This window comes from Mya arenaria, chromosome 4 (assembly GCF_026914265.1).
Source record: "Mya arenaria isolate MELC-2E11 chromosome 4, ASM2691426v1".
NCBI classification, from domain to species: Eukaryota; Metazoa; Mollusca; class Bivalvia; order Myida; family Myidae; genus Mya; species Mya arenaria.
In genome coordinates this window covers 46,167,544-46,184,377 of record NC_069125.1, presented here as the reverse complement: position 1 = coordinate 46,184,377, position 16,834 = coordinate 46,167,544, and the positions used below count along the sequence as shown (strand labels likewise).

The 16,834-nt window shown below is 35.9% G+C and overlaps 1 protein-coding gene across 2 annotated transcripts; it reads right to left on the bottom strand.

The window, feature by feature from the left end:
- LOC128232599 (vacuolar protein sorting-associated protein 37C-like) lies at positions 1–9,112 on the bottom strand. Of its 2 annotated transcripts, none has more exons than XM_052946259.1 (5): positions 8,989–9,112; positions 3,897–4,106; positions 3,011–3,182; positions 2,204–2,286; positions 1–1,737 (listed from the first exon to the last, which is right to left on the bottom strand). In XM_052946259.1, the coding sequence occupies exons 2-5, from the start codon at positions 4,071–4,073 to the stop codon at positions 1,441–1,443; spliced, it is 729 nt and encodes a 242-aa protein (XP_052802219.1). In that variant the 5' UTR covers positions 4,074–4,106; positions 8,989–9,112; the 3' UTR covers positions 1–1,440. The 2 variants fall into 2 exon arrangements, with proteins under 2 accessions (XP_052802219.1, XP_052802218.1); XM_052946258.1 differs by having other exon boundaries at positions 8,848–9,102.
- Between the last annotated feature and the right edge of the window lie 7,722 nt (positions 9,113–16,834).

Sequence of the window (16,834 nt, the reverse complement as noted above, 5' to 3'; positions counted from 1 at the left end):
TTTCTCAATTAAATCATTTATTGACATTAAATATCAACATTACTATAACAGCCATACAAAGCAACTGTGTTAAGTCATCAAGATTGTATGAATTTGTATCTACAATGTATCTCAAAACATTTGAAAAAACATGTTTTTAATATAGACAGACATTCAATAAAAAACAATGTGGAGCTGAAATAAAGTAAATGTTGAAATAAACTCATACATTCAATTGGGCTTCATCATCACACTGCAAGGGATATACTTAAGGGTCTGTTTCATTCAAGGATCTTAGTCCTGCACAAATTTTATATCAGTAGGTGAGAAACAGATGTCAACAAGTTATTTAATTATATCATTTTCTCAAGTCCTGATAGTTGTTCATGTTATCAAACAAATGTCGAATTCAATGTTGCTTTTAATTTGTTTAAAAAAATAACTACTGTTGATGCAGTGTTACATACAATTTGCAGAATCCAGCAAGTTAAAATGGTTTATAATGGAAGTATATTTTTGTATGATAATAAAGATGCAGATATAACACATGAAATTTATTATAAGGAATTTGATACTTCAGCATACATGTACATTATAACAAGTTTGCCAGCTTACACAACGGTCAACCTTCAAAAAGCTTGGTTGACATACCTATACATTAAACACTAGCAATCTGCCTAGTGAACACACAGATACATAACAGCTGCCTCAATAAGAGGCATAAAGTAAGTCCTGAAAAAAGATCAAGTACACCAAGTGGATGTGCTTGTCCCTTTTTCCAAGTAGATCTGAATCAAGGGACATGACTCTACAATAATTAAAGCTGTGTGTACTACCATTGGTAACCTATGGTTACCTTACAAGTTTCATACTATGTGGCTATATTACCTGACTGTCATTTAAAGTATGGCCAAGATTAAAGCATTTGACAACATCAAGGCAATTCAATACAAGTAACCTCATATTTTAGCTTTGACAAACTCGCCAGCTAAAAATGATACCAAAATGTCAGAGATACAGAAAAGGCATGTATTCTAAAACAAGAGTTTTATTTAACAAGAGTTTTATTTTAATAATCCATAATGGGGAGATTGTGTAATGAGCAATTGTATATTCTTATCATGCTCATTTGGGTGTATAAACTTATACAGCCTGATGATACTCTGCAGTTAAACATGAAAATGATGATTAATAAGAAAATTCTTCTTCTTCATAATTATAAAGTATACTGATACAGTAAAAACTGAGTAAACAATGGATGCCGATTGTAAAATCAGCCCACTTTAGGCATTGGTGCAAAACTTCTGAAACAGTTAAAAACACAGTCAACTGCGCTAAAAATAAATAATTGTTCGAAACAATGCATACCATTGATGTACATGTACATACTTTTGTAACAATACAAATGTCTAACAACAGTTAACATTTAGTTAACGCTCCTACTAGTAACACAATCCAGCCTCATCTATAAGGCGAAGATGGCATTGGCATTGAACCTCCAACATTTCCGTAACTCGGGTACGGGGCAGATCCATAGTTCACAGTCCCATATCCCGGTGACGCTGGCTGGGGTTTAGGGGAATAGTTTGTGCTGGGGTAGGGAGCAGTGCTGTTTGTTGTGGAGCTACCTTGTCTTAACAAGTCTGTTACTTTCTCCAGTTTTGCACGTTTTATGTACGCCTCAGTTCTCTTTTCAACATATTGACTCAAAAATGTTTCTAAAGTCATATTGTCACCGCAAAACTCATCTGCTATGGCCTGAAAATGAAATTTCTAACTGTCAGTCTTTAAGTCCTTGCATTTTAACTTTGAACATAATCATTTAAACATTATTATTCACCTTCTAATGTTATAACTACTGTTAATATTGGCCTTTTGTAACAGAATTCTTTTGCTGAATATAATTATTTTAATAAAAGGGTTAAAAAACAAGAAAAAAATACTGTCAGAATGTAAATTTAAACATTGAAGAATTGTATATATATATATACAATAATACATTAATAAAAATATTGGTCATCCAAGCTTTCAGTTACAAGGCAATTCATAGAGCTCAATATGTTTCTAAAAACAATTCTTTGTTAACACTTTCAATTTTAATTCAATTTCAACTTTCAATCAACAGTACTTTTATCAGTTATTTTGAATTTATGAAATACGCAGAATAGTTGGATAAGCAAAATTAATCATAATGAATACAGTATATGAAAAAGACACAACAAACCTCTGATTGGTCATCTGATGAGGCTGCCTGAGTTTGGAAGATTGCTAACATTGTCTCGTGCGTTTGGCGCCCTGTCTTGGACTCTGAAAATCACACAAAAACATCATCGTGACGATAATAAACACGTGTAAAACAGATATCCCAAAACAGTTTGTTTTTTCAATGTATAATGTTACTGTAATGTTGTGAGCATAGAAGCTCCGCCTCTATATGCAAATCAGTAACCCAGTAAACGCCCTGCTAAGGCACCAAGGTGGAACCCCTTGAAATATCAGAGAGGCAGTATGATTCAGACTATTGATCTACTCAAATGTAATAGACTAGTAGAAACAGATCCAAGTCAGTATTTCTAACTTTAAATGATGTATTGTACATTCCAAATGCTAAAATATTTAAGAGTTTTATATTAACAGCGAAACACGAACTGTCTAACCTATAAACCAATAATTATGAAGTTAAACTAAATAGCAAAAATACACTAAATAATTTTACAAAAATATATGCATTTATACATTACAATTTTTTTTAAAGTACCAACATTATACTCATAAAGAGATGTAATAGTATACTTAAATTTATGATTTTTTATTCATAGAGTTCTCGTTAGGAAAGGTCCTTTGACCATCTATGATCTTGGTTGAAAACTTTATGTTATTTATATGGTCCCATTATATTAGGGCTTATACTTTACAAAAGTTTATTTTGGTCCCAGGGAGGCATAGCAAGTTAAAAATTGGGGTCCCTAGCAAGATGTTATGTCAGCACTCAGGTTTTCTATGTCAGAGTAAGAGTTAAAGAAACTATTACCTAATGAGGCCACATCAGTACCCAACGAAAACTTCATACTGTTCACTTCCTCATATAATCTTCCAACCTCAGTTTTACGATCAGCAAATGGCCTCTGTAAACTCATATTATACTCCGCTAAACTTTTATTTTTAGCCACAATTGTATCTCGATCTTTTTGAATCTTTTTTACCTGAAACAAAGGCAAGAGTTTAAATTTCATTTCCAAAAACACACACAACATCATAGTTTGTTCAATTTTAATAAACATTTTAATCGAGAAAAATCTCACAAAATTAATGAAATGACAAACATATACTTGTAGTTATAATGCATAAATGATACTGGCACTCTTTTATACAGGGTATATATTGCTTGTTCATTTTTGGATGCAATGTAATGCACCAGTCAATTGTAACCACGGCCCCCCAGATCCGGGGGAATAGCGGGGACTTTGACTTATGGTCCAGCCAACCCCGGCTAAAATCCCCGTCCTGCGGGGATGAACTGATGGTCAAATCCCCGCCAAATGCCCCTGCACCCTAGGGAGCCTAAGTAAGGCCCATTCCCCGCTATATTTTGTGCGAAGACAAACCACCGCATTCACCCGGCACTGAGGGGCCACCTGAAAGGTTAAAACACAGCCCATTTCCCCGGCTATCCCAGGTATACCCCCGGACCTGGGGGGGGGGGGGGGGGGGGGGGGGGGGGTGCATTATTACAAATGACTGGTGCATAATATACACATTTAAATACTGGTACTTTTCTGCCAAATAGTCAATTCTGCCATGTGCATGATGTGATTATAACAAAAGTTCTATTATCAAATTTTAGGTTACCACTCTCAGCATTTATTATGCTAGTGTAACTAGCATAAATTTTTCAATTTAATAAAAGGAGGTCTTACTTGATGTAAGTCTTTCACAATTGCATCTATTTTCTCTGGGTGGGAAATGTAGTCATCCAGTTCTTCCCGAGACAAGTACTGCAACAGGGCGGAGGCTTCTGTGTCATCTGGCACATAGCGTGGTGCCTCGCAACCACCGCTTGTGTTGCTATCTGTACGCTGGAAGTCTCGGTACATAGTGTACAATGTGGCAGGCCAAGAAAATCACAGCTGAAAATATAAATTAAATATAAACACGTACACTGTAAAATACATCAAGAAATGTTCCTGTATTTTTGTGTTCTATATGAATTAATAAAAGCTACAGTTCAGGGACATTAATTTCCCAAATTGTGATTTTATAAAAAAAAAAACTAACGAGAAAAAGCTTTATAACTACCTTTTCTTCTTCAGATAATATAACTACATGTTCAGCACTGAATTCTTGACTTGTTCCAAAAGCCAACATTCAATCTCCTACCTCACTACAGTGCTGGCCAAAAAGCCCAATGACAAGGCCATCTGAATACAGAATAGCCTTATAATTGCCAAACATTTTTCATTTACAGGATAGTAAAATTACCCATCTAGACACGACATATGATGGACTAATATATTTAGTAAATTTAGATTTGCATAGCAATCCATGTACATTTTATTAGTCCAACTTGTGCTACTCTGTAAAAGTTTGATACACATACATATTGACTGCGTGAGAAGTCTTATTAACCCATGAAATTCTGATTTCAAAATCATTCAATTTTAATGTTTTTGTGGGGTTTTTTTACCATGAGATACATCCAGTGCAACACCCTTACTGTTTTAGAATAGAACCCTGGGTCATTTGCATGCGCTGGTGATAAGGACCATATCATGGGAGACAATTTTCCTGGGTCAGAACATATTCTTTATATTCAAACTTTCCCAGTACTTCCCTTCTTATGCCAAGCTCAAGGCAAGGGACTACTGATATCATTATCAACTTCTTCAGTTTGACTTGGACACACAACCTCACCCCATAAACAGTCCCTCTAGCTCTAGCCCTACGCCATCTGGTCAGTATTTACTTACTACAGTAAAACGGCGATCACTCAAGGACGCCGGGCACTGAGTGATCTGATGATTTGAACAACCCAAGTTTCCATTTAAGTCTGTTATGAAATTACTTACAACATAAATTTTAACTTTAAAGTTGTTAGTTTACATTGGCATGGATTATGTAATGAGTTGTGGAAATTGCTCATATGTTCAAAAGCTGTAGTATACTAAATGTGAAAATGTAAAAGAAAAACCAATAAAAGTTGCTTTTAAAAAAACAATAACATAAGAATAATTATGATTAAATTCTCGTCATTAAATGTTCACAACTATCATCTGAAATGCTCATAGTCATTAAATGTTCACAACTATCATCTGAAATGCTCATAAAGTATTAGCAGTCATGCGTAAACGGTAATAATTGGGTTTCACACCTATCAAATTCTTTTTCATCTGTCACTGCATTTTTACAACTTGAAAATTTAACACCTGACAATTGTTTATTTTGGACAATGCTTTCAGGTATATGTGTGAAATTATGACCTTGAGGTAATCATAAGGTTTTGTGCTTACTGGCTAAGGTCACAAATCCGAACATTTTTTTATTTTTTTTACAATTATCTTGGAGATAATGATCACAATGATAACATCATGAAGCTTAAGCGTACCTTACGTAAAGCTGAACGTATTTGGAGGAAGTACAGACAACAGGACCAATTTGAATATTTTAAACAAATCAGAAGTTTGTACAGTTATGAAATCTGCAAACAGAAGAAAACAGTCATGGTTGACAAAATTGAAAACGCAAAAGGAAATACCAAACACCTGTATCGTATAGTGTCCGAACTTACTGGCACCAAATCTGAAAATCCAATGCCCTCTGCCGTGAACGACACAACGTTAGCTGAACAATTCGCAGATTTTTTTATGGACAAAATTGCCACTATCAGAAATGCACTCAATGACTACCAGTGTTTTGAGCCTATTCCTAAGGACACCTTGTGTTTCAACAGTTTCCAGGAGCTTTCGCAAACGGACGTTAAGCGAATTATAAGTGAACTGAATACCAAGTCTTGTAGCATTGACATCTTACCAACTCATATATTGAAGTCATTTCTAAACGAACTTTTACCATGTATTACGCGAATTGTCAATTTATCACTAGCAGAAGGTGTATTTCCATCCAATTGGAAACAGGCTATCGTTCGACCACTACTGAAGAAAGCGGGACTCGAGCTTCATCTATCTAATTATAGACCTGTTAGTAACCTGTCGTTCCTCTCAAAAGTGACTGAAAAGGCAGCCTTACTAAGACTAAATGAGCACGTCGAAGCCAACAGTCTCCTTCCGGTGAACCAGTCTGCATATAGACGCTATCACTCGTGTGAAACGGCAATAGTCAGATTGGTCAACGACTTGCTGGACGGCATGGAGAAACAGGAAGTGACCGCATTGATTGCACTCGACCTCAGCGCCGCCTTCGATACTGTAGACCACAGCATCCTGCTTGATGTCCTCCACAAACAGTATGGCATTGCTGACTCGGCCTTGGCGTGGGTCGATTCGTATCTGCGTCCCAGAAGTTGCCGTGTGAGTGTCAACGCCGCCATGTCATCCTCGAGGTCACTGGAATGCAGTGTTCCTCAGGGAAGTTGCCTCGGCCCTTGGCTGTACCTCACTTATGCTGGCACACTGTTTGACGTCATTCCACCGTCAATTTCCGTGTACGGGTTTGCCGATGACCATATTGCCGGCAAGCGTTTCCGGCCTGCCTCGGAGCTTGAGGAGCACAGTGCCATACAAGAGCTTGAAGAGTGTGCGACCACAATAAATGAGTGGATGAACGCGAATAAACTTAAGATGAACACATCGAAGACAGAGTTTATTTTATTCGGACATAGTTCTCAACTAAATAAATGTTGCACAACTGAAATCAACATTGTAGGTGACAATATCCCGTCCGTGAAAGTTGTGCGATATTTGGGCGCTTACCTTGACCAGTTTCTAAATTTTAAAGAACATATTCGAATTAAGTGTAAAAGTGCTATGTTTAACTATCTGAGGATTAAAAGTATCCGTAAATATCTGACCGTAGACGCTACCAAAATTCTTGTTTTGTCGCTTGTCATCTCCCATCTCGATTATTGTAATGCATTACTTTACGGAATAGCCGATTGTGATTTATATAAATTGCAGCGTATACAAAATATGTGTGCGAAACTTGTTCTTCAGCGTGGAAAATATGACAGTGCTAAAGACGCGTTATTCGAGCTCAATTGGCTGCCAGTTAAAGCACGAATTCAATTTAAGGTACTGTGTTTAATGTTTAATTGTTCAACCGGAAATGCCCCATCATATCTCACGGAACTATTGACCGTAAAAATGCATCGACGTGCCGGTTTGAGATCCTCTGCTACGTCAGAACTTATTTACGATGTCCCATTTAATAGGCGAAAATCATTCTCTGACCGGGGTTTCGCTACAGCAGGCCCAGTTCTTTGGAATAAACTGCCTGTACACGTCAAGAACTCGTCTTCCATAGAACAGTTCAAAAAGAATCTTAAAACTCACTTCTTTAGAGATTTTTATGCATTTTTCTAGTCATTGTTCATACTGTGGTTTTAATAGAAGATAGACTGATTGGACTTATCTGTGTTTCTGTTATTTGTGTTCTGTGATATTTATATGAATTATTAGAATCCTGATTTATTTTTTATTGTAATTTAAAGTGTTTAAAGTCTTAAGTTGAGTGTACTTTTATCATCTTAATCAAGCTCATGTATAATTTATTTTTATTTTTATTAATATAATTCAGCTGATTCGAGCCTCTGTTATTCGTGGCATCGATGTATAAATTTATTTTAGTCACAACGATCCATTTTTTAAAGCAGGTTATTTAAATTTTTAGAAGTAGTATGTATCGTGAATTGTTAATATTTTAATAATTCTCTTATTGTTTTATAGTTTTGCTACCTACGTTTGACATGTTTTATATGGTATATGTCTCAGTGTTTGATTTTGTTCTATAATTTGTGATTCTTATATTTGGTATTTTGTGTACAACGCCATTGAATATTTATATAGAAATAGGCGTTTAATGAAATAAATCAGTTTCAGTTTCAGTTTTTTGGAGAGTTTTTGTTGTAGTAAGTTAAAATTCCATATGAAACATCTTTGGTTCATGTGAAAACAGCTGTCAAAGTACATATTCACGATCTCATCAATTTTATGTCGAAAATTGTTCATTTTATGGACAGTAAATCACCCTTAAAATTATGCTATGGAGGGCACAAATACCGAACACTTGAAAAGCGAAAATACATGGTCATACAATTATAATTAAAAAGTATGCTACATTAAATAAACACTTAGCTGCAAAGTGATTTATTGTTTCCGATGTTTTTTTCTAAACATTCGCTTCGAATGTAAACCGTGATTTCTATTTATGAATATCTTGAATGTAGGTCAACATAACTGCAAAACCTAAAGATGCGCGTGCGCCCTCTGACGTCATTCCCCCATGTGCTACACCTTGATCTTTAAGGTATGAACATTGAATGGCATTTTTTTAGAAAAAGACTTAACAAAACAAGATGAAACTTCGCAAGTGTGACCAATGCAAGCCTTTGTATTGATCTAGATCATCGAATAATCGATCACGGTAAACAAACGCGTGTTTTAGCCGGTGTTAGGGATTTGTGCCCAGTTCGGAAATGTACCGTCAACCAGTATATAAGTTGCGATCCAGCGTCAGAATATTTTATATGAAAATAAAAGGAAAAATGTTCGGGACTAAGCTTCAACCTCGACTGACTGCCAGTTTTCCAACAACCGCCTGTTCAAACGACTGCAGTTTTACTGTACTGTGCAAGGCTTAAGCTGTCATGCCTAAAATAAGCTTAGTAATACAAAGAATAAATGTGCCGAGTTTTACCTGTATTACTATAGGTCCGTGCTATTATGAAGGCTCTAAGTCTAACCTGTATTCCTCTCCTAACTTTTTAACTTCCCCAAAGTTCCTAATTAATTATTGAACAGTTCGAAAGGTTGAATCAGTAGTGAATGGAGCACTTACAGGAGACATTTATATATCTGAATTCCTTATTAATGACGAGTGTCTCTCATGGTTAATGAAGTTTTGATAATAATTGTGAAATGTCACCCAAACAATAACAGGAAGTTCATATTCATACTATTATTTTTTCGAAGTTAAATATCTGTATCGGATACTGGGGAGAGCGAGACAAATCGGCCCTTTACCAAATAGGCCCCTAAGACGTTTCGGCCCTGCCATTTCGTCCCCATTTCGTCTGCGATACAGGTAGGTGTTAGCAATATAAATGTTTTGTAGACACCATCAATTTATTTTGTACTTATTTGAGGTATACTATTGCTCTCAATATTGTCACAAAAAATATACCCTATTTCAATATTTGTTTTGCATTCAATACATATTAAAGTTTGACATTGTGCATAGAATTAAAAAAAATCTAGTTTAGTTAAAAGAAGTAGGTACCCTTTAAATTTTAAATATAAAAATGCACAGAATAATGATAACGTTTAGTTGTGTACTTTCTATCATTTTTTTTTTTGGTGACCTGAGTGTAGACGAATAAACTTGTAAACTTGTAAAGTGTCACAAATTCCAACGTCTGACACCTGTGGAATGTGACAATTCGCCATAAGACCGTCTGTCTGGTAGAAAAATAACCTCTTATAACTATCAGTTTTCGTTTTTTCATTAATTATTATCCATCTTAAAAGGCATCCCCAGAGAATATTACTTGAAAGCAAGGAAAGAGTTAACTTCAGTACAGTTCGTCTGCAAGCCCTGTAGTGCTAATGGAACGAGGGAAGGGTTGGTACCTATCGATGCAAGTATAAACTAAAATAACGTCACTATGTATATATATATTTAGTATAGATTAGTAAGTTATCGACATATCAAAACAATTGTATAAATTTTGGTAAATCTTATTTGAGAGTAAGAGTGAATCTTAAAAGAACCAAACATATTTTGAACAGAATATATGTTATATGTGTTCGTATTCCTCTATTATTTATTTTCAGTCACCAGTACGCGATGTTCTGAGTGTTCTTGACCGTCAGCGTAGAGAGCGTTATGTAGACATTGACGCCAGGATTATGGATGAGTTAGACTCATATGACTCGCATGAGGGCACGTGCGAGGAGTTTTTGAGAAATGTTGGTGCCATCTACAGCGGGTGATATGTGTTTGATACAGTTTTAGACATTGGACTTGATATTAAACACATATCATTATACCTCTTGTAAATCATAAGCAACATGCTTATGTATATTATTTCAAGATTATTTCAAGATTTTTTTGGAAGTTTAATGATTTATTTTTTTACATGCCAAGAAATCCTATCCAATTTTCGATTAAGAAGGAACCCCTGTATGCCAGCATGTACCTGGATATTAGCACCATATGCATAATGTTCCATTCAGTGGTTTTGTGCTAAGGGTTAAAGGGCTGACTTGGTTCTCCATGTAATTTTATCGGTTATCTGCTGTAACAGCTAATTCATTTCATTTAATGGTCATTACGACCAGCATGAAATTCAGGGGAGCAATGATTTTGGTCCTTTTTCGGAAAAAAGTCTTTCTAACGTCCATGTTTCTTAGGTTAAACGCTTCATCTCATTTTGTTTATTACGACACTTGTCAAAAATAAAACAAAGACAATCAATAAGAGTTTATTATTAAGTATTGACATGATTTTCTTAACTATAAAAAGTATAATTATTAATTAACTAAGCTAAGCATTACATCTTTGATATTGTTTATGAATATCTCCTTGATAACAATATTTAACTATCTAAACCACACTCTTGAATTATGTTTAAAGATTGAAAACATCAAGTACAAATGTACTAACTATATTTCTTAGTTCCCCAACAGCTAAATATTTTCCTCACACCGGCCAAATCCTAATAGCCTCTTATAGAACAATACCGTAATCAAGTCGTTCAATTTAACAACTTGATTACGGTATTGTTCTATAAGAGGCTATTAGGATCTGGCCGGCGTGAGGATGTATTTTGACCCAAATAGAATCACGAACCCCAGTCAAACTTATCGACTACCGGCTCAAAATGATATGACTCATGTGTATTTAATAAAATGATACCGGGGAGTCGTTTATCTATGGATGACGAAAATCTACTTAAAGGGGCTGTACTCCGTATGATAAAATAGCGGGAAAAAAAGAAAATTGTCGAAAACTGACATAAACTTGGCATCGATGTGTACAATGCATTGAAACTTACTAACTGAAGTACCACATAGTTTACAATTTATTTAAGTTTAGCAGTTATTTCGTATTTTTCCATTAAAAAGATTACTGGGTATGTCTACCAGGTAGAATTAATTCCTTATGCGTGATTGGCTAGTCGGTGTTATCACGTGATATAACCGAGGTACGTGTATAGCTTAATTATGTAATTAATAGAGTAAGCCGTCGTAGCTCAGTGGATACGACGCTGGACTGCAATTTTGGCGACACGGGTTTGAACCCGGTCTCCGACACAATTTTTTTTTTACATTTTTGGGGCGAATCTGGTGTACAGTTCCTTTAAGGGTTCATTGTACTTTGCGCTCATTATAAATAGATAAATGAAGGGTCTTCACATTGATACAAAAAGCTTAGTTCCTTCATTCACAGCAACATATAGTTGATTAACTGCTAGCCGATATTAGCAGCATCAGTAGTAGTTATATGATAGTTAGTAGAAGGAATAGTAGTAGCTGTTGTTGTAGAAGTGGCAACAACAACAACAACAACAACAACAATTCAGCAGGAGCGGCAGTAGTTTTAGGGGTAACATCATCATCATCATCATCATTCATCATCATCATCATCATCATCGGTGGTGGTGATGGTTGTGGTGGTGGTGACGGTGGTGTTGTGGCGGTGGTGTAGACAGTGGCAATAGCAGAAGCATTAGTGGTAGTATCAACAGCAATAGCTGCAGCATTACCACCTGTATTACTAAGACTGAAGAGCACACGTATTAAATGACCAACATAGACGGTTCTGTTCGGTGGGGTTAAATACCTATTTACAGTAACGATCGTTGGGAGTCATGTTATTATTTGGGGTGTGGGGTTGTGTCAATATTTTACAGAGAAGGAGTTACTCAAGGACAGCGACCATTGTCGTGATTTTATGTGAGTCAAAATATGTTCTTCACCGGTCACGGTATGAAGACAATGCCAGATGAACACAAAACTAAGCATTTTTCTAGATTGAAACATTGAAAAAACAAATCGCAATCAGTTATACGAAAATGCATTTTAAACGCCTCAGAATGTGTTCATGATGATATGAACAAAATTGAAGTAAATTTAACATTCGGAGATTCAGTTTCGCCAATGTGATGTATTTTTTCGTTTGTATTTTCCATTTTCCATGGTGTATACGTGTACTTACGAACTCAATATTTTTACAGTGAAAAAACAACAACAACAAAGCTTTAAAAGTGAATAATAAGAGTGTGTGTTTTTGTTAAAAAATGCGAACCCAATAAATCTGACATTTTAAAATCAATATCCATACGCTTAGTAAAGCATCTAGCCTTAAATATAATTCGACCTATGAGACGGCCAGATTCATATATAATGTAATATAGGTTACATTTTCATTCCAAATAAAACGGTTGGTTAAGCATACCATTTTCATTAACATCTGTCATATGTCTAAAAAAAATAATGTTACTCATTAAAAAACAACATATTTTTGTTTAAGAATAAGTAAATAATAAGTTTTACTAAATTAAGTACTCAGTAATTATGTCTAACACTTGATACTTCTTCACGTCTTTCTGGGCAAAATTAAATACATTCTTCCAAATCTTGACTCGAACTACAGCAACTCCCAAGATATGATAACATGATTAAACACATGGTCAGATTCTAGGTCAATAAAGGGTTAATGTGTAGCTGAAATTGACTCTCGTGTAGAAATGAAAAGTGTAAAAATTGGCTGGTATTACTTGGCATGACTCGGTTTTTTAATAAAACAATCTGTGTTCTTATATATATTTGTGACCAGATATAAAGATATTTTCTTTAAATCTATTTATTATACAATACCTTTATATATATATAGCATCATACCTCATTACAACTTCTATTCAAATAAAAAATGAATTTGTTATTTAGAAAAAAATTAATAAGGGTCGAAACGTCTCCGTAATCAGGGGCCGAAACGTTTTCAGAATGGGGCCGATTTGGTAGTGAGCCGAAAAGGTAACTGTTTCAACTAGGGGTCGATTTGGTAAGGGGCCGATTTATCTGGTAGCCGATACTGGCTGTACACCGTACCACAGGCATAGCTGTAAATAACATACTCTATTATGTATAGAACATATAACATTCGAAACGCAACACTTATTTAATTGGTATTCTTATGACACATACATGAATGACTTCTAAACACGCTTGAACTCACATCAACCAGAAAAAGTACGCAATCTCATTAAAAATATTAATACTAACAGTTAAAGGGAAGTAATCATGTTTGATAATAGATAAAGGGCACACTCAGATTTCCAACTACGTATGCAAGCGCTACTGGTATGGACGGACAAATGTTGAATATTCTCCAAATTGGTCTTTAAGTATCCCTTATCCACTTAAAAGTTCAGGTTTGCGTCCGTAAGGACGACCTCATATGCACGAGAACGTTGACATTATCGGTGACGCGGCCGAGTTATTAGCGTATCGTATTCTGGATCTGGATCAGGTCCGGTGTCGAGGATAGGCATCTTAAGCTTAAATGCTTTAGGACATGTAATCTGTAAATGTAATATTTCCTCTAGCAGTTGTGGGTTTCAATAAAAAACAACATGTTTTTCTTTTTCAGTTGATGGGTTAACAAATTCCGATCGGGCATTTTATGTGACGCCAGTGGTGTAGCTACATATAGGCATTGAAGGCCTTGGCCTACAACTTTTTTGAAAAAATGACAAAATTTAAATAACCCAAAAATGCATTTAAAATGCACCAGTCAATTTTAACCATGGCCCCTCCAGGTCCAAGGAACAACAGGGACTTTGACTTTCTGTCTAGCCAAGCCCTGGTAAAACCCTTGGGGGACGAAGTGATGGTAAAATCCCCGCCAAATGCCCTTGCACCCCAGGGACCCTAAGTAAGGCACATTCCCCTGCTATATTTGGCGTGAATACAAAACCACCGCATTCACCCGGCACTGCAGGGTCACAAGGACAGTAAAAACACAGCCCATTTCCCCAGCTATCACGGTTTACCCCCAGACCTTGGGGGCCGTGGTTACAATTGCAAAACTAATAGCTAGCCAAACACTTTGAACTACTCAAAAGTATGTTTTAAAGTTTGATGTTGAATTAAACTAAGTGTAGGATGTAATTGCTTGATTTTATAGTTTTCATTGCAAATATTACTAACTGTGTGAAATTTACATAATTATAAAAGTCTCAAATCTTACATAGAACCATCGCGCCTACAAGTTTTTTTTAGGCTCAGCTACTCCCATGGATGCCATACTTCATTTTTGTCAGATTCAGCCCCACTCAAGGGATCTACATTTCTGTCAAGTTTCAGTTCCCTTTATTTATAGCCATGGGAAAATGTTTACTCATAAGCAGCCTTGTCCAATATTGAAATTTTGGAAAAGGGTCACCTGAGGAAATTTACAGTACATGTATGCGTCTTAGACTGCTTCTTTCTGGCTTGTGGGCTTGTTCTAATTTAACTCACTGGCATTAGGCACAAATGATTGTTCTTCGGGAGTCAGCCATGGAAATGAAGGGGGAGGGGAGTTTTGTTTGAGGTCATGGGGATGATGGAGGTTGGGGACAGGCAGGGGCTACGCATTAACCATTCACTGGGCTGGCATGCAATGACCGGAGGCATTGCCTGAGAATCACACTGACTGCAGACGGAATCTTGTAGTTCTTGGATGAAAATGGAGATCTATCACATTGGGAGGAGGAAGTGGTTGGAGCACACATTCAGACCTACCAAACTGATGGTAATGGACAGGTAGATGCCTAGAGTTGAAATGGATATGCTGGAAATTGTTCTCCACATGGAGGATGATGGGGTCCCCTTTTCTACATGTATAAATTATAAATTTATATGTATAAAAAATTAATGTTGGCAAATTTATCAACATAGGCAACCTTGGAACTGTTCGCATCATCTAGCAGACATGGAGGGCTGACAACAACCAGCTTTGTTGAAAACTGGACCCTCTGCCTGAACTACAAGGGCTATGAGCACCAAGAACCTACCAAAACCTGACAAACACCTACCGTACACAGACTAACTGGCAGCCAGTGGTGTGGCCTGGATCTTGCCTAGGTTATACTCATCACTGGTCAATGTCTTCAACATATAAACATCTTGAACATGTCAGTGAACTCTGGCAATGATATTATGCTGGATTACCACAAGGTCAGTTTCAAAAACAGTCCAAGCAATAGTTTACACAAAGATAGACAATTCTTTATTGCTAGCTAAAATCACTCTACTACTTATAATATGTCTATGATACTTCATACGAATTTGTAATTTGAAATGCCGACCAAGAAAAATTTATGTTTTATACATTTTTTTTAATGTATTTATCAAAATATCATTAATTATTTACTCTGTCACAAGTATTATACTTTAAAGGAGTTGTGTCTGTTGTATGTACCTCCAAATGTATTGCACCTACTCACATGAAACTTCATAGTTATGTTGGTCAGAATGGGCTGTTGTACACCAGCCATTTCTGTCGCATTTCACTCAGTCTAACAAGAGTTATGGCCCTTGACTTAGTATTTAATGATCTAAAACATCTTGTGTCCCATGTACCTCCAAATGTTTTGCACCTACACACATGAAACTTCATAGTTATGTTGGTCAGCTTGGAATGATGTACACTTCCCATTTGTGTCACATTCAGCTCCTGCTTAATTTGACCACTGGCTCTTTGTTGGGTTGACCGATTTTATAGAATTCTAGTGGGATGTGTGGACCATTGCCATGTTGTTTCCATCAAGTACAGGATTAAAATCAATGGTGAATGTTTAATTTCTAAAAAGAGATTTCAGAGAGGACTGCACCAGCGTGATATCAGCATGTTCAAGAACAGGAGTATATTTCCTGACTTTGCGATTAATTAAATGAAATCTTGCCAAATATAACCATTAAAAAGTAGTTGTTACTCTAGTTTTCAGAGATAAGAAATCAGACTGTTAACTTGACCATTGTTATTAAGGTCCAAAACCCAGGAGGCTGACATTATTAAGTCTGTACAGTGCTGATGTACTTGGATTCTGGAACCAACTCCTGCTGGACAATGGCATCACTTGAGGAAGCTTCCAAGGTATTGTTTTAAACAATGTGGGCTGTGAAAAGACCATTAAAACATTATTGCAATTAGATTTGTAGCTCACCTGGTTCAGAGTTATTGTCATAGCCTAAGGGTCATTGATGGCATGCAAAACTTTAGCCTTCCAATGAAAGTGCTGAAAGCGTAGGCTGTTACAGGCAAGCAGGATTTTACTTTTTTTTAACAATTCTGTTCACAGGAAATAAAACTGAATCCAAAACATATTTTGAGTGGCCCCCAAACTTAAACCTATAAGTGCCTGTCATAATCTAAGAACAGGTAATGTAAATTGATAAAATTTTAATCCAATACCTACATACCTGTAGTTTCATAACAGTAACAGATAAACACATAATTATGTTCTATGATATATGACTATTGCTTTTATCTTAAAAGTTTATTGCTAGTGTAAAGTTATTTAAATGAAACCCGATATTCCTCACCAAAATTAATTTAATATTCTTCCGTTTGCCTTCAGATTCACATTAGCGTTACACATGATAAACTTATGAACATATTTTAAAAAAGTGGTCTT

Excerpts from the sequence above, each read along its gene's own strand:
- LOC128232599 (XM_052946259.1), bottom strand. The coding sequence starts at position 4,073 with ATGTACCGAGACTTCCAGCGTACAGATAGCAACACAAGCGGTGGTTGC. Across the intron at positions 3,183-3,896 it reads TTGTGAAAGACTTACATCAA|GTAAAAAAGATTCAAAAAGA; the intron begins GTAAGACCTCCT and ends CCTTTGTTTCAG. Across the intron at positions 2,287-3,010 it reads TACTGATGTGGCCTCATTAG|AGTCCAAGACAGGGCGCCAA; the intron begins GTAATAGTTTCT and ends TGTGATTTTCAG.